Genomic DNA, 19971 nt, shown 5'->3' with positions numbered 1-19971 from the left:
TATATAATTTTCTATAAAATTAGTTAAGCACCGTAAAATAAAACTTATTACAGAAAATATTCAAAATTATAAGTTACTGAGAAAAATAAATGACCAAATCATATTGGTTATTTTTTTCACTTGAGGATAAATTCCATATTTACCAGTATAATTATTTTAAGTAATATAAGAGTTTAGCTTAAATTTAAAATATTAACCAAGATATGTTAACATTTAATTGTAATCAATAGCCTACTGAAGTATAAGACATAAAAGGCGAGGTAAAATAAAAATAGGCCACAATTAATAATATATTTAAATTAAGAATAATTAATTTCACAAATAATTAACGTATTAGTTCATTTAGAATGAAAAAAAAAATTATAGCTTATCTCGCTATTAAAAAATTAATAATAGAAGGTAGAATAAAATATTATATGCTTTGTATAAATATTTTTTTAATCAAACGGTAGGTAATCTTTTTTAGGTCGACTGTGCAAACGGATGATTTTAATACGTATTGCAGTCTTGTTGCCGATTGTTGTCTACGTATCGATTAATAGGTTAGAAGTTGAAAAGCTAGAAATAAAATACGTTTTATTTGTGCAGAATCATTTTTGATTTGTCAAGTGAACTGGATGGAAATCGATGTATCGGCGTTGTAGGGTTGAAAGGGAAAGAGGGGTTCGCAGACAAGGACGGGTGTATTTAGTTGAGGACGAGGAGGAAGAAGATATCCAGTCAGAAAGGGAATAATTTGATGGTTTGGAAGGAAAGTAGCGTGTTAATGGTGCAACGAGCTGCTGTGAGTCGAAGCTCTCCTCCCTTCTCCTACCGTGTACCGTCGACGTCGTTGTTGTTGTTTGTCCCCCTCCCGTGGTCGGTGAATCTCAGTCGCAGATCCATAGCGGCTCGCTGTCGAGCTGAAACCTATCCGGTGAGTGCGCCGGTTGGCGTTGATTGGGTGTCGCCATAGCAACGCGTTGAGGCGGGCCAATCAGGGCGGAGTTGGGGGTCGGAGACCGGCCTGCCGTTCAGTGCACGAGATGATCAGCGAGAGAGAACCGGGCATGGCCTTGTCGCCGCGGCTCGTCGTACCGAGTCCGGTATTCGCGTTACCGACCTTAAACTTTACCGTCTCACAGGTGGCCGCTGTCTGTGAGACGTTAGAAGAAAGCGGCGATATCGAAAGATTGGCTAGGTTCCTGTGGAGTCTACCGGTCGCGCATCCGAATATCGGTGAATTGAATAAGAACGAAGCCGTACTTCGCGCGAGAGCGATCGTATCTTTCCACAGTGGAAACTACAGAGAGATGTATGCCATATTAGAACAACATAAATTTACAAAAGATTCGCACGGTAAACTACAAGCTATGTGGCTGGAAGCGCATTACCAGGAAGCGGAAAAGCTTAGAGGTAGACCGTTAGGACCGGTAGATAAATACAGAGTTCGGAAGAAGTTCCCTCTTCCGCGTACGATATGGGACGGGGAACAAAAGACACATTGCTTTAAAGAGAGAACGAGAAGCCTCCTGAGGGAATGGTACCTTCAGGATCCGTATCCTAATCCGACCAAGAAGAGAGAACTCGCCCAGGCGACCGGACTGACACCCACACAAGTCGGCAACTGGTTCAAGAACCGAAGGCAGCGAGATAGGGCAGCTGCTGCTAAAAACAGGTACGATTTAATAAACTATAATTTTAATCAAACGATATAATACCAAAACTATGAATGAACGTGTCTTTGAGGAAATGTGTCTTCTGTGTTATCTAACAAGTTGTATTCGATACCCTAATAATGTGCGAAAATTTTATGATATTATCAGTTTTATAAAAATTTGCGCGATCGGTTTTTATTTGCTTGGTAATATATCAGTAAAGATAAATTAAATTGAAAGTTTATGTGATAAAATTTTATTGTGATACAAAACAATTTTAAAAATAAATATTTTACTATTAGTAGAATCTAAAATTAATTACCTGGCTATTAGATTATAAACCATAAGAAAAAGTGATTTTTTAAATTATTTTGATAGAATTCTTTTTCCATCAAACATAAATTTACATTATGGACTGAATAAACAACACAATAATTATAAAAAACGAAAATTTAGGCTGAAAGTCATAGGATAACAAAAAATTAAAACGAAAAATTGGGTTAAAAATTACCAGTACGCTATTTTGATTTAGCCTGTAATTTAATCTGTATTTTTTTTATTTTTTTATTAAATATTAATTTAAAAAAATAATAATAAATTGTGTGCGTTTAAATCACGTTACTTATATCAATAATTAGACTGTTAATAGATTTAATAATGAACAATTTAGGAAGCCACTGAAATTTGAATATATTATCAAATTATTACATATTCTGACCTGATTTTATCAGTTACCCTCTAATTTAAATCTTTTTGATTAGTTATTTTTAAACCGTAATACTAAAGAGGATTAAATTTCACAAAAGCTTGAAAAATGTTTTCCTTTATTTTATAAATTGCATAAAATTGTTCGTCAGGTTATCTATATATTTATTAACTATAAATAATTTTATTTATAACCTTAATTACGTATAATTTAAACGAATTCTATGCTAAAATAAAGATATCCTATTTGATTCAATTTTTTTTATACTTATAGGTTAACAAATTAAATTATAGAAATAAATTAATAATAAATAAATATGCCTACTATTAGGTTTATATCATATTAATAATTATTTTTATATTTAAAATATGGAAATTTATTATTTAATAAATGCCTGCTTTACAAAATAAAGTTTTCATTGCCTTAATCTAGTGCAAATAATACTCCGAAAATAGTTTTTCACTAAGAATACGTATTAATTTAAAATAGTAAAATAAGACTACAAAAACAGTGTAACAATTATAAACTGTAATCAATTTAACATTGCTATTTTTGAAGGAGATAGATCTGCTTGAAATAAAAAATATTAGTGAAATTTTTACATTTTCATCTAAGAAAAAATTTTTGTTTTAAAAATAAAACCTTTAATAAAAGTAATCTTTATCGAGTAAACGTTTCACACTAACAAAACATCCGTAAATTTTATTTAGAACTTTGTCAAATTGAACTTTGAGATAATTAAATCATCAAATAGGTTATAAAAAAAATTAACAATAGTGATTTGTATTTTAAAAAGCTATCTCATTTTAAAAGTGATAAAGCCGTTACGTTATTTATGTATAACGTATCAGACATATACTAAAATTAATATTAAACTTGTTTGATTTTAATACGAATCAGGCCTATATTATGTAATTATGTATTTTTTTTTTCAATCTTTTTAAATAAAAAAATATAAGTAGGATTTTTTCACTTTTTATAGTCGTTTAATTTGAAATAAAATAATGTTATCCAAAGAAAATATTACGTATGATAATCGCTTCTATTTGCTTAAACTCTTTTTAAAATGTACAGACTACTGTTGACAGATAGTAAAGTTATAATTTAATTGGAAAACGATATCTATAATAAATTACTGGAAAAAAAATATTTTTCAGTCATTAAGTTGGACTATTGTTTCATCGGGTCTTATGTTTAACGTAAAAAGTTACAGTTATTGAATTCTATTGAAAATGAAATTTTTACTTACAATTTGTTGTTTGTTTATTAATTAAAAATAAAAAAGTAAAATTAAAAAAGAAGCTACGTACAATAATACTACAACACGAACTTTCATAATTAATTAATATTTGTTAAGAATAAGTTTACCGTAGATTCATTCATTATCTCAGTTAAATCGATCGGTTATGCCATTAAGATAACAATACAAATTAAAAAAAAATATTTAATTAGGAAATTATTTAAAATAAAATTTGTTTTACTGTAAATCAAACCGTAAATTAATAAAATATCTTAAATAATGCAATATTCTTTTTCAAAACATAGATTCAACTTCATAACTTAGTGACAAACCTTCATAGTATAAAAATTTGTGTAAATAATTTATACAAATATACTTATAGAAATGTTAAAGCGTAGCGTTGAAGACAGTTATAAAATTAAACGAATTGCTTAAACTTCGTACATAGCACAACCTAGTAATAAATTTTTCTGCAAATAAAAACGCTGTTAATATTTATTTAGTAATTCTTAAATAGTTGTTCGAAAAAAATAACAAAACTACTTTGATATATAAAAAGAAACGGTAAATTAAAAATATATTTCCTTTTAGTTAATGTTGCCTATATATTACAGAATAAAAAAGATATTAAAAACTGTGTTTATATATTATACCTTTTGTAGAAATAATTTACTGTGATTTAAAACGACATGTATCTTTAAAATTTATTGTCTTTAGAAACTAATACGATTCGAAATAAAAACAGCCTATTTTTAAATATTATAAAATTTATTGTTTGTATAAAGCTATTTTTAGAATAAATAAAAAATTCAACTTAAAAAAAGTATCATTTCATTCTTATAATAGGATATGTTAAGGCAAGAAATAGGTAGCTTATATTAAAGAAAATAACATAAATTAGACAATTTTAATTTATCACTTGTAGAATAATTTTCTGTAAGGTATAATTTTAAAATTTTGATTGATTAATTACATAAATTATAATTTCGCTCGCTATAAATTATTTTTTTAACGATTAATAATTATATTTAAACAAAAATCAATTTATTTATGTTAATTATAAAGTATTAATAATTAAGTGTAAATATTATCAATTTAATTAAATGTTGTACTATATTGAATATTTTTTATAAAATTGGTACATAAACGCTTACATTTTTAACGTTATCGTACTTATACAATAATTCTTCGTTTCCGTATCAAATTTTCTTACTTTATGTTAATTTGCTATAAAGCATCACTTTGATATTCAAATTTTTCTACTCAGATTTTTTTTCTAAAATCGCTTAAGACATTGCCTATGACTCTTACCATAAATAAATGGTTCATAATCGATATTCTATGAAAGTTAGAAGAAACAAAGGATAATGATGTTTGAACAAACTAGTGAACATCATTAAATCTTTTATTTCATAATTATTTATTTACGTTTTTTGGTCTTGTTTATTGTTAAAATTTAATTCTTAAAGAAATGTTCTTAAATGATAAAAAATAAAAATTATTTTATGCTGAAGTTGTTTACAGAAACGAATTATTGGTATTGTATATAATGTACAAGAGATAAATATTAAAAATTAAAAAATACGACTGCCAAAGAACATTGTTCTTTAATACAGAATAATTAACGAGCGTGCGAGTGACAATTTTGTATATAGCATAAATTTTTCTTTTAAGTTTATTTAAATATATATATAGAAATATATATAGCCTATGGCACACCCGGTAAGGTAAGAATTCCAACGCGGGATCATATATCTAAATTGGTTCAGCCGTAGATCTGTTACGGTGGAGAAATGATCATACATATATACACATACACCCTAAATAAATATATTTTACTCTTTTTTCGGGGTACAATTTTTTGGGGCAATCTCTTTTTTCCTGTAATAAACCAAAGTGAGTATTTTTTAACAATAATTAAAAAAATATTTTTATTTTACAAAAGTCTAAATTTATTGTAATAAATCTTCTTTTTTTCTTAAATTTGTTATAAATAAATTAATAAATGAATTTTGTATTAATTTTTCTCACGTAAAAAAGAAAGATAATTTTTCGTTCAGTATTCCTTTATTGAGTTTAACTGCACTTTAAAAAAAATATAATGTATTTCAACAAAAAAAAATGAACAATATATTTTAACGAACTTGTTAGAATGTTTTTAAGCTACCAATTTATATAAATTAAGACATTTATATAAGTAAATACAAAAAATAAAAAATAAAAACAAATTATGATAAATATTTTAGTGGTTTATACTTAAATGCATAAATTTAACATACAGGAAATATAACTTACAGATTACTCTTAAAAACAAACAAGCTAAGTTATAATATAACAATAAGATTATTACATTACTTTCTAAAGTAAAAAGACGATATTGAGTTATATTGTTAATACAGTCAGCCTCAACAAGTCTTAAGTAATCGTAAGTTTAACAGTAACAAGAATACCGATAAATTAAACAACTGGGACAATAAATTATGATAGTCTGCTTTTTATATTTCCCCTGTTAAACATTACTTTTATTATAAATCTTTAATTTTATTTTAGTAGAACTTTTCTCAAGTATTATTACAGCGGAAGGTATAAATTTCATGTAATACGAGTATTCATAGAGATACATATACTGTTAAAACACCTGTGTAAAAAGTTAGATGTTTTTTACACCTCTTTCTTATGGTTAAAAAAGAAGTTGTTTTCTTTTCGTTAGAATTTAAATGTAACGTAAATAAACTGGTTTCATCGACGTTTTAGGTATCTCTAAAATATCATAACTTGTACTTAATTGTAATTAGATAGAATCTACTTTAGTATATTATAAATTGCACGTTCGTCTATTTAATGATCTGTATAATTGCGTGTAACTGTAATATATTGCGTTCTGAACCGTTACGTTACAAAATATAAATAATAGTTAATTTATTGAAACATGTTTTTAATAAAAACATATGCTGGTCAGGCGTAGCTATTTAGGGAAAAAATAAACCATAAAATTTACCATAATTTCTATATTGTATTTTTATTTATACGTATTGATTGCTGGATAACAATAACGATATCACCGAGCAAAATTATATCTGTTAAAATAGTTAGTTGTTTGAGCCTGAAATGAACCAGATTATAAAATCAACTAAAAGTTAAAATTAAATTTTTATATATAGATTTATTTTAATATTTTAAATGACCACTGTGTTTTAAGTCTGGTGCATCTCAGATTTTAACAAATATAATTTTTAATTTAAAAAGTAGCAATTTTAATAAGTTTACTGTTGTGTAAATTACTAAAATGTTTTCTCATGGCTTAGTTTTGAAATTTACAGGTAATCATACAAAGGTATTAAGTAAAATGAAAAAAAAATTATTTTAATATATTTACATTTTCAGAAACACACTTTAAAAAAATGTGTCGTCAATTTTTTATCAAAATTGTTATAATAGAATTTCCATATAGGAGTGTTTACGTACTTACAGCATACACAACCATTACGGAATTCCGTAAAGCATTTAATAAAAGATTATAATTCTTCAAATTTGTTTTTTATGGGCTATTTGTATAAAAATTCAGTTATTTTTGAGACACTCCTTGAATTTGTTTCAAACTTTTCAAACAGTATTCTAATTGAAGTATATATACTCTTCCAGTTTTCTACCGTAGGATTTATTTAAAAAAAAAAATTCAAGGTTTTAGATATTTAAATGGAATTAAATTAAGCAAATCAAAAATTAAATCAATTTGATTTGCTTAAATTTTAAAACATTTTATTAATCAAACATTGATTTCGTCATTAAAACTTGGAAGAAAAAGATTCCTTCAAAAAAATAAATAAATGAAAATAAAAATATATATTATATATATGTCAAATATATTACACTTCTATGGAAATGGAAAAAATTGTTAAACTCTTTTGCTGCTAAAATTCCTGAAAATATCACTCATATGATTCATAATTAAAAAACGTATCTGATAACACTTTACAATTTTCAATTGATTAAAATCCATAAATAATTGTAAAAAAAATATACTTAGTTCTTTTCGTGCAGGATAAAAATTGTGAAAGAAATATTCATGAAAATCTATTTTAATCAATAGGCTATTTGGCAATGCAACTATAACAAACTGGATCCAAGTATTAAAAAAAATCTTGTTTTTTTCACGGACTGTTGGTGAAATTATTTTTTTTATTTTAATCATAAACTACGCAATATTGTGTTTTATTAAAATAAACAGTGAACACTAAATTTTAAACAGTTTTACTCTATTAAAGCAAAAATTGCCTTCTCTGCTTTAAAAATTATTATGTTTAACAGTCATAAATATAGAATAAAATTATACGTCTATCAAAATTTGTTTTATTCAAAGCTACGATTTTAGAAAAAAAGGATTTATTTATAAAAACGGCGTTGGAATAATTACCGTTTTTTTTTTTTTTTTTTTTTAATTGTAGAAACTTTTAAATAAATAATAGGAAAATTGTTATTAAATAAATATTTTATCATATGAGAATAATCAATTAGTACTTTTATGACTTAAACTTAACAATTAAAAATTCATACTACCACGAGAAAATTTACAATCTTAAGAAATAATTTGGCAGATCCTTAATGCTTAATCAAACGCATTACTTTTTAACATCCATTTGAAAAAAACTACTTCGGAAACTGAAAGCTATAAATAGTAGTTACATGCAACAACTTCGAACAAAAATTACGTAGAGCATTCCAGTTACAATAGAAAAAAATAATTTATTATGAAATAAAAATACTTTATAGCAATTTTTCATGGTATTAATTTAGAAAAAATCTACTATAATCATAGATAAACATAGATAATTTAACATAATAAAACTATAGAAATGTATTTTGATTATTACATTAAGTAATTTTCCACGATGAACATGAATTAATTCAATTGGTAGCACTATTGGTAAAAAAAATGAATATCTACAATTTGGTGAGCATTTAATCTGCTAAACAATTATCATATCCGTGTTTCGGATTCGAATCCGAGTCAGGCATGGAATTTTCACATGCTACAAAAATTGTCATTCATCTCACCCTCTGAAGCAATATCTAACGGTGATCCCGGAGGTAAAAAAAAAACCAAAAACGAAACAACCATTATCATCAATAAATATTCTTTAATAAATAAAAAAAGACCAACGACCAATAAATAAAATTAAAATAAATTTTATAAAATAAAATTTTCTGTGAACACTACAAATCGAAAATAATTTTAATGGTTATTAGACGAAGAATTTTTTTTTTTTTGGGATGATTTTTGAGTATTTAACGTTATTAATATTCTTGTCCAACAACTATTTAAATCTACATTCATTTATAATTTCTTATTTAATTAAATATTATTTTTTCTAACTTAGTTTAAATGTAATTAAAATCAAATTTAGTTTTTAAAATTGAAAGGAAAAAATAATATAAACCAGAAAAAACTCAATATCAATTTTCTTTTTTGTATTGAAAAAACGGTAGTTAACAGCTATGGTCATTAGCCCGGTGGAAATTAGTAACATATGAAAAGATGTCACACCTGACCGGAATTCGAACCCGGTATCTCCGCGCGAAATGCCGAATTGCTACCAAAATATCAGATTTTTTTAGTGAACAGAAAATTATAATAAAATACAATATTAAAGAATATTGCTTGTTAAAATTAATATAGTCCCTATTATGAGAAAAAAAGAACTTAGTTTTAAATTATGATACGCTTTGATTAATAATTTATAAAAACATTTTGATTTAAAATAAAACAAATTATTTCAGTTTCATTTGTTTTAGCTGCAAAATGTTTTTTTAATACTTTTATTTATAGTCGCATGAACAATTAAAATCATTAACTGACATTGACTTATCAATGTAATGTAACTGTACCGGTAAATGTTTAGTCTTAAACAAACTCAGGCCGATCATTCCTAAGACGTGGAGTAAATTGATACCCAACCACCAACCACCAAAGAACACCGGTATCCACGATCTAGTAATCAAAACCGAATAAAAACAATTACCTATATTAGGATTTGAACCTCTCTCATTTTGCTGTTTAGCCTCCGGAACTACCGTAAGGTATTACCTCAGAGATGAATGAGAATAATATGTAGGAATGTATAAGTGAAGTGTAATTTTGTATATACAGTCTCAGGTCAACCGTTTCTCAAATCTGTGGTTAATTGAAACCCAACGATCAAAGAACACCGGTATCCACGATCAAGTATTCAAATCCGTATAAAAGTAACTGGTTTTACTAGGATATGAACCTTAGAAACTCTCGACTTCGAAATCAGCTGATTTGCAATGACTAGTTAACCCCTAGACCTGCTAAGTTATCTGTAGGATTTGAGCCTGAGAACTTCGACTTCAAAATCAGCTGATTTATGACAACGAACTAACCCATTGGGTCTATTATTAAAATTATAATTTTAAAAATATGTCTCCAATTTTTGAAATATATTTCAGTAATTAGAATATTTCTTTATTAAATGAAATACAAAAGGAAGAAAAATAATAAATCCTAACGAAGGAACATTAACGTTTATAACAAAAACTAATTTATTTTTAATATGAAATAAAACATTTAAAATATAGATAAAAAATCTAAAATGACATGTTATTAAAACTGATATTTACAATGAATTATATGTACTTCAATGATTCTTCAATTCGTCATATTTTTTAACAAAGTTAAGAATTGTAATACATAATACATCTAACGGTAGAGAATTAACTGTGATCATAGTTTCTTTAACTTGAATCCCAGTAATATTTTTTTTAAAGATAAATACGACAATATGTAGAAAACAATTTTAAAGTCTTTGTACTTTTAAAATATAGCATAAAAATAAACATAAAAATCAATATAAATATACAAGTGCATAATGTACTTAGGAAATATAAAAGAAAAAACTTAATTTAATAGAAAGACCCTTCATAATGTCTGGTGTACTATTTTAAAATAATAACAAATATTATATTTAATAATTAAATAGCTTTAATCTGCATAAATATAGGCTGTGTATACAAGATACGTACATAAAGTTATTAAAAGCTTAACGAATATTATGTTTCCATTATGATAACAGTTGAAATGAGTTGGTTGAGTTGTTAGTAAAGTTTCAATGAGACAGACTCATTAAAACTTCTTGTAGTATAACAAACGCTTATAAACATCATACTGATGTAAGAACATCATATATATCAACCAAACTTAATAAATTATACATTAACTTCGATAGATCAAAAAACCTAAAACTTTAAAAGATAATTTAAAAAACTAAACAAAAATTTATTCAAGTAGGTTTGAAGTAACCAAAATTCTGAATGTATAAATTAATTCTATATTAGTTACTTGTAAAAGAAAATTTTATCTTCAATGCAACTATTTGTGAGAAAACGAAATTCAATAAATAGTTCATTAAAAAAAAATCACATAACTATATTATTTATTGGCAAAAAAAAAAAATCACGTAACTATATTATTTATTGGCAAATTTTTTATATCTAGGCGAATTTAGATGTGAGATTCCCTAGGGTTGCGTAAGCCTCTACCAGTTTCGTTCGATTCGGCAGTTAAAGCTGATAAATTTCTCGTGTAACAAATTCAAAAGTAATAATGCGATCATGCTCATATTATTACTGTTTTTAACTAATTACGAATATACTTTTTGGGTAGTAAATATATATATATATACATATTATAAATTTGTTTTGTCTGTTTGTATTTAAAATCGGTACCCCTTACGGTACCATAAGTAAATTGAAGTTGTGATAATCAAGTGAAGAGTCATCTCCCAAGTCCAGCACATGGAGGCATTTCAGTCATTTGATTTCCTCTCTGTTGTCCAACAGATTTATTGCGAGATCATTTACATGTTTGTCTAACATCTGTTTTCTTTGGCCCAATTCTTTTGATTTATTCGTAAACAGAAGGGAATCCTGAACAGTCATGAATTTCTGTTCACAAACCATGGCGCCTCTCTTATGGTCCTCGCTAATTTATTTTGTAATCTTTTTATTATCTTAACATTGCTGTTGCTCATCGTACCCCATATGTCTAGATCGGTTTAATAATGGCTCAGTAGATCAACAATTTGTTAGACAACGATAACTGAGTTTCTACCTAGCAACCAGTTTAGTTCCTTATATTTGATGTTTAGCTGTTTCTTTTTTTCTACCATGTGGCCTTTCTCGCCAAGCTACTGTACCCGATCCGTGTGAAGGATGTAGACGCCATTCAGGTGGAACCGTGGGAATCACCTTTCCTCATCGTAATTGTCACATGGCTAAAGTTTTTTTGGTTCACACTTTTTTTTTTTCATTTGGTCAGCCATGCGCGGATTTGATCTAACTCTGATTTGGTTTACCCGCTACTTGATTCGGATCTTGATCATCATCTAGCATCATTTGTAAACGATGTGACATCGACGTAATCTGGAGAATTAAGGTCTGATGTGAAAATTGAATAAAAAGTAGGTCCAAGAACAGAGCTTAAGGAACTCCCGAAAGAACCAATATGATTACTGATTGAACCTAACCTGGGAAAAGCGTCGAGTAATATATGAACAAATTTTCAGAAAATATAGATAATGGATTTGATACTAAAAATTTTGTAAAAAAGTAAAAAAATGCAATAAAAGTAATATATAGTGTTTTTTGAATTAGTCATTATTACCGTTATTTTTTTTTTTTTGTATTTTATGAGCTTGTCCTTTATATTATATTGTGTGGCCCAATCTAGAAAAGAACTTCATCAAAAGCCACTCATAAATTTTAAGCAGACTACTTCAACTAATTATAAAAAAATTTAAATAAAATTGTAATTTGCGATCTTACAATATAATCTTATTTATTTCTTGACACTTGTCATCAGACACTTGACTGGTTTGATGCAGGTCTCCAAGATTCCCTATCTAGTGCTAGTCGTTTCATTTCGGTATACCCCCTACATCCTACATCCTTACTTAGTTTTACGTATTCTAAACGTTGCCTGCCTACACAATTTTTTCCTTCTACCTGTCCCTCCAATATTAAAGCGATTATTCCAGGATGCCTTAGTATGTGGCCTATAAGTCTGTCTCTTCTTTTAGGTATATTTTTCCAAATGCTTCTTTCTTCATCTATTTGCCGCTACATCTCTTCATTTGTCACTTTAAAATGTATATTATATTTATTTGACCGTATATGGAATATGTTAAATGAAATTATTCTTGTTTTTAAATAAATGCTGTACAATAGATGAAATGAATAGAAATAATTAAGTATTTAGAGTTTGATAAAGCTTTGGACGAATAGTGTTGAAATTTTTAATTTAAATTATCCTAAATTTCCTAGAGATATTAGCAACAAAAAATTATTTTTATGATTTTTTTTAGGATTTTATGTTGCTTTATATAAAATTAAGCAAGAATTTTAAAAATCATACCCTTGAATTTGTTGCATAAATATTTTACGATAACATAATTTTATAACGGAAAAAAGAAATTAAAAAAAAACAAGGGGCTAATGACCATAGGTTTTGCCCACTCTTATATAAAAAGAAAAACGTTAACTTAAAAATATGTTAATTTTATTTATTTAGGAAAATATTATTGTTAAAGATTACAAGTAAAGATAAACAATTAACTTTTCTTTTACCCGTTAAAAACATGACATACGTTACGGAAAGGGATTCTTTCTAGTCCCATGTTCATATTTTGATGTGTTTTACACGCAAATACTAGAAAATATTATTTTTTTTTTATTTTTAATTATCTAAAAATGAGAATAGATTAAAATAATGAATAAAATGTTTTATTTAGTAAAAATAAAATTATAATTGCGGTTGTAATAATCAAATTTAACTAAACCCAATTAATATGGAATTTAAAGTATAAAACTATCGAGAAAAACATATTTATGATTTTTATTTAGAAAAAATGTATACATAATTAAGCCTCGTGATAGAATTAATTAGTAAAATAACAATCTATAAAAAGTTGGCTCAAATTAGACAAACATTTTTAAAAAGGATTATCGTTTTAAACATTAAGATAAGTCAAATAATTGTTAAAAGCCTCTTTAAATATTGTAACAACTTTATTTTTACGTTGCTAATACTTGAATAAGAAGTTGTTTTTAATAATTAAATATCTATTAAATAATTAAATAATGTATAATATTAATAATTTTATTATTATATATATATATAGGTTATTTATTTTTTAATCCATGCGAAACTGAAGAAGATTGTAACATAATATTTTGAGGAAGGACTTTAGAATATTTGTAATAATAATACAATAATGTAAATATTGCATTAACAAATATTTTTGATAAACTAAACATGGAATAATATATAAATACATAAGAAATGTTTAATGAAGTAAATATATAAAAATAAACACTGTGATGGGGGTTTCCCAGCAAGTAGACGGAATGTCTATCAAATTAAGTATTTTGTAACTAAATCCATCATCATTCATCTATCAATGTTACTTGTATATGCGTGCATAAGTACGCATAGATAAAGTAGCTACACTTTAATAACACCGAAATATTATGACTTAAAAGGAAAATTAAATTGATTTAAGCATTTTTTTAGATTAATTATTTGCTTTGTTAAATTATACTTAAAAATATAATTATTGTAGGGTATTATGCGGTAGAATTATATAAGTACTCTTATCAACATTTATTTGTCTGAATTACAATTAATATTTGTCTGAACTATAGGCCTTTATTTTAAAAGTAAATAAGAACAAAGATTTCCACCAGGAATTAAGAAAATCTTGATGTGGACCCCTCATGACTTCCTTGTATGCGTATTAAATTCTATATACGCATTTTTAAAAGTACATTAACTTTTATTTCTCTAATAACTTCTGCTTTTTAATTTTTTTTTTTAATTGTTATTACTGAATTACTATTTATTGTATATATTTTTTTACAATTACAGGTTGATAATTATTAATAAATCAATATATTTAGAATAAAAAAAAAGTTAAGGAAATGAAGTCGAATTCGAACCTATGTGTCTTCCCCTTGATCCAAATATTTTATTAATTAAAATTTTATTTGGTTATAACTCAGAAACCAATAAAAATAAGTGCCACTTATGATATATCGTTGAATAGCTCTAAATGAGAGCTTGTTACTGCAGTTAAGAAAAAGTTCAAAATCCAAATGCTTTTGGATTTTGGACATTTTTGGTCAAGTCGATTGTAATCAAAAGGGGAGGTGCACAACTAGATGTTACAACAGTCCTAAATCCAAAATGTCTACATCCTACGGCTAATCGTTTTTGAGTTATGCGAGATACATACGTACAGATGCCATGCCGAAACTAGTCAAAATGAATATTTCTGTTAAAATCTGAAAACGTAAATTTTTCGCGAAAAGGAAGTAAAAAGGTTTTCTAAATTTAAAGATTATTTTTAATATTTTAGATGTCATATATTTTTGAAGTTGTATCATTTTTAGATAAGTTATGGAATGAGAAAACAATATTTTTGTATTGAGTAAATAACAAATAACAAAAAAGAATCTAATTTTCTTTTAATAAAGAATTAGTTATTTTAAAATCGTCAACAAAACCGTATGAAATTATTAATTAATTAAGAAGCAAAGGGAAATAAATTAAAAAAGTATAAAACTATATTAATAATTGTAAGAATGAAAAAATAACGAAAAACAAAACTAAATATGTGTGTAAAATATTCAAATTTGGAATTCGAAAACAAAAGTAAATTTAATACAGCTAATTGGAATTATACGTGTCAGTATCAAAATTAAAAACAAAACCATTAATTACTGATGTTTATAATTAATAAATCAATAATTATATATAAAAAAATATGATTAGACGTGTAGGCTGTAAAATGTGGAAATATTGTTTCATACGTTTGTTTCTTCTACGTGATTTGAAAGTAAAAACAATCCAAAAACATAAAATTCTAATACAAATTTCGTTCTATAGGTTTTAAAAAAATTAAAAACTTTGTTTTCATCATTATCTAGACTACCAAAAATTTTGCGAATTATTTTAAATGAGTATTGCAACTGCCGCGTAATGTAAACAATCATGGAAAAACTGGCAAACGGTTAAAACTTTGGCCTACATAATAGATTTATCGAAATATCAAAAAAATGTTTTGCAAGATTAAGTAATTACAATTATAAATACGTATATTTTCTTAATTTTGTATACAGTGCCATACGAGTTTGAAAACAAGTAATTTTTCAGATTATTACGGAAAAACTATTTGCCCAGGAACACTGTTAGTTTGCTAAACCATAAAATTAAGATACTTTTTTTAACCTACAAACCACTGGAATTTAAAATAATTAATAAACAAAAATTTGGCCATTAAAATCTAATTACAAATCCTTGTACGAAGTGAAGATGATCGAGAAAAATTAGGGTTTTCAGATTTCAACGGAAATATCAATTTTGACCACCCTGAATCGATTTTGAGTAGTTTCAACGGGACGTCTGTAAGAACCAAAAAAATTTGGATTTTGCACTTTTTCTTAATTGCAGTAATAAGCCCTTATTGAGAGCTAACTTTTTTTTTGAATTTAAATATATTGATTTATTAATAATAATTAACCTCTAATAATAAAAAAAAATTACGATAAATAATAATTTAATAATAACAAAAAAAAAATCATAAGTCTTTAATGAAATAAAAAAAATTATGTACTTTTCATTTAAAAAAATGTGTATATGTAATTTAATAGACGTACAAGGAAGTCATGTGGTGTCCACATCAGATTTTTTCAAACCATTTATTTCAAAAAGTTAATGTTTCCTGGTTTAAAGCAAGAAGAAAAATTATTATTCTAAAAACCACGGAAATGATGACTTAATTATTAATAAACATATAAATATTATTGTAGCTAAATATATATATATATATATATATATATAGATTAGCTTTTACTGTTATCCAAAAGCCTGTACAAAATTAGAAATTTGGTGATTTACTTTGAATTTTATTTTTTATTAATGGTTAAAATCTCGCAATTTTAAATGAAACCCACAATTCTTTTTTTTTTAATAAATCAAAATTCCTTTTAATAAATTTGCCTACACGACATCTTTATTACTATGTATTCTATATTGGAAATATTCGTTGTTAATAGCGTGCTTAGCGCGAATGTATTATGTAATTTGTTACATATTTTTTCAATAAAAAAGAAAATTAAAAATTTAAAAATTTTTAATGCAGCTTATTTTATTTTTAAAAATTTATCGCAATAAAAAAGGTACTTAGCTTTATTGCTACTGTGGTCAACATTAAATATATTACATTAAAATTCAAATTTAAATAAAAGAAACTATAATTTATAGCCACTTATATCATACTTTTAAGCTGTTTGAGGCTCGGATTAAAGATATATGTCTAAAATATTTGTAAATTTTACAAATCACAAATAGAATTTTATTTACCTTTGATAACTAAAAATATAAGCTTAACTATGATTTGTAAATAATTATTGAGATTAAATATATAAATAGTAAGAAATAGACAGACCGTATCCAAATATTTAAATTAATTTGGAAGTTCCAAGAGCTAAAACTAAATTTAGGTGATATAAAATTATACGACACTGATTAGAAATGTTTGTCAAACAGAATTACTTAAAATTTAGAATTTTATAGTATTTCGTTTGTTAAAACGCAAAATTATAAAAATGTAAATAAAAAAATTATTTTATTTTTTAAAATTTTTATTCCTATGAAATAAAAAATATATATAATCATGTAACCTTTTCCTAAAACTTATATGTTTACCAGATTTTTCATCTTTTTATAATTAATTTTTATTTCTTTAACGTGATTTTTCGATTAAATATTAAAATTTATTAAATGTAATAAACATTTTTTTATGAAATTAAAATTTATATTAACTTATAATGTATAAATCACATTATTCATACAAAAACTAAATAAATTTTTGAATATATAAAATTGAAAAGAAACACTAGTAAGCAAATAATATTTTTTTCAATTTCTACTTTTGTCAGATTTAATAATAAAAAATTGTTAAAAATTTTGTAAACTATAATTTAAAAACTATAAATACCAAAATTTAAAAAATAATTTAAATAAAGTGTTACTTTTTCAAATTACTTTAAAAATGATTAGTTTTTAGTATTTTCGTTTATTACTTTTTTAATATCGGCTTACCTAGTATCTACAACAAATGAGTATTACAAAAAATTTTGATGAGGACATCACATGACTTCCTTGTACGCCTATTAAATTACATATACACATTTTTGTAAAATGAAAAGTACATAAAGTTTTATTTCAGTAACTTCTGATTTTTTCAAATTTTTTTATTTATTTTTATTGTTATTATTGAATTATTATTTATTGTTCATTTTTTTTTTTACAAACAGATGTTAATAAGCATTAATACAGGTAAATCAATATATTTAAATTAAAAAAAAAAGTTAATAAAAAGGAAATGAAGTCGGATGTGCCTTGATCCAAATATTTCATTAATTAAAATTTCATTTGGCTATAACTCTGGAACCAATGAAAATAAGTATCACTTACGATATATCGTTGAAAAGCTCTCAATGAAGGCTTATTACTACAGTTAAGAAAATGTCCAAAACCCAATTTCTTTTTGATTTTGGGCTTTTTTGGACACTTTTGGTTCAGTCGATTGCAATTAAAAAGGGAGGTGAACAAGTAGATGTTGTAACAGTTCTAAATCCAAAATTTCAACATCCTACGGCTAATTAATTTTGTGTGCGAGATATATGCGTACGTACAGACGTCATACCGAAACTATTCAAAATGCATTCAGAGATGGTCAAATTGAAATCAACCATTGAAATCGATATTTCCGTTGAAATCTGAAAACCTAAATTTTTTGTGATTACAATACTTCCTAGTAAAAAGAGTAAGGAAAATCTACGTTCTGATAAAAAAAAAGTAGAGTAAAGAAGCGATTAGCCTATTAGCCATTTGGGATGTAGCGTTTATATTTTGTTTTACCTTATCCTTTTTTTCTTTCACAATCATTTACATTATTGAAGAATCGTAAGTAAATATGATTGCATACGACAATGTTTAAAACGGCTTCTATCGAAGTTTATCAAAAATTACTTTTTTTTTTGTTTAACCTCCGGGTCCTCCTTAAGGCATTGCTTCAGAAAATGAGATGAATGATTTGTAGCGTGTGTCAAAATGCTATGCCTGACCGGGATTTGAACCCGGAACCTCCGAATGACAGGCTGAGACGCTACCACTCGAGCCACGGTGGCCATCACTAAAAAATTACACATATAAACGTCTCCTTCTAACGTCTTCACTATTGTCTAGAGGGTTTATAACTAAATAATTCTCGTGGTTGTTTACCCGCATTTTATATTTTATACCCAATCGCTACATTTCTTCTCTCAAATTCGGTAAATCCCCAGATCAGATGTTCTTATATCTCACTGTTTATTACGAACCAAGGTGCCTCTATGATGCTCCTCAATAATTTGTTTTGGAATCGCTGTATAATCTGGAAGATGCCGCATCTTGCTGTATCCAAAGTTGGATCCCACAGGTGCAACTCGGTTTCAGGATCGTCGTGTAAAGTAATTTTTTATTGCATATCCAGCAAATCTTAAATTTCACACATAATTCTTTAAATGATCCAAAAAGAATCATTTCAAATCGTTTTTACTTATTACATTCAGAGTACGAAAGATGAAATAGTGTTTTTAGTATCAGAAAAAAAATTATTTGTTGAAATCTGTACATTAAGGTCTTTTTTCGTTTGAATCTTATTTTTTTAAATTATCTATCATTATTATTATCGTTTGATTAATTTTTCGTCTTCATTAGCATATACAAATCATGTGGAAAAATAAAACAACGGCAAAAACAATGTTTTTTGAAAGTGACGCTATTTATTATAATTAAAATACGAAATATTAAATAAAGTAATTTTTTTATCATTCCCCGTTTTGGAAGAGAAAAAAAGAAATTACTATCACTAGATACTTAATTTTTTAGCGGTTTTAATATCTAAAACTACTTCATACTTCGTTTCAAGTATCTCTATATGTATGTATGTATGCGTGCACTGCGTTAAAGCATTCATGATTATTGGTTAAGATAATGAAAAAAGGCATAAATAGATCTGAAATAAAATTTTTCAGATGATGATTATTTTACTTGGTCTAAGAAATTTAGTTTTATTTCTGTTCGATTGCGTAGTATACAATGTAAAAGATAAACAATGTACATGCAATATATCTAAACTTTCATTTCCCTAATTATGTATAATACACATTATTTGAGCTAGATAATAATAAGATATAGTATTATTGTTTGGGGACATACTGAGCCATTCCATTTAAAAACAAGTTACTAAAACTATTCTAAAAGC

The 19971-nt window shown here is 25.8% G+C and overlaps 1 protein-coding gene across 2 annotated transcripts in view; it reads left to right on the top strand.

The window, feature by feature from the left end:
* The window catches only part of Optix (optix), a 266570-nt gene that overhangs the window by 92282 nt on the left and 154317 nt on the right, over nt 1-19971 (top strand). Inside the window, exon 1 of one of the 2 annotated variants that reach the window (XM_075370843.1) lies at nt 1026-1657. The exons of the other annotated variant lie outside the window; for it this stretch is intronic. Coding sequence (XP_075226958.1) covers nt 1026-1657 — 632 coding nt within the window. Of the gene's footprint in view, nt 1-1025; nt 1658-19971 lie in introns of those variants that run through there. 2 annotated transcript variants of the gene reach the window in all.

This window comes from Lycorma delicatula, chromosome 7 (assembly GCF_047948215.1).
Source record: "Lycorma delicatula isolate Av1 chromosome 7, ASM4794821v1, whole genome shotgun sequence".
NCBI classification, from domain to species: Eukaryota; Metazoa; Arthropoda; class Insecta; order Hemiptera; family Fulgoridae; genus Lycorma; species Lycorma delicatula.
The sequence above is the reverse complement of the archived record's forward strand: the minus strand, read 5'-3'. Positions and strand labels throughout refer to the sequence as shown.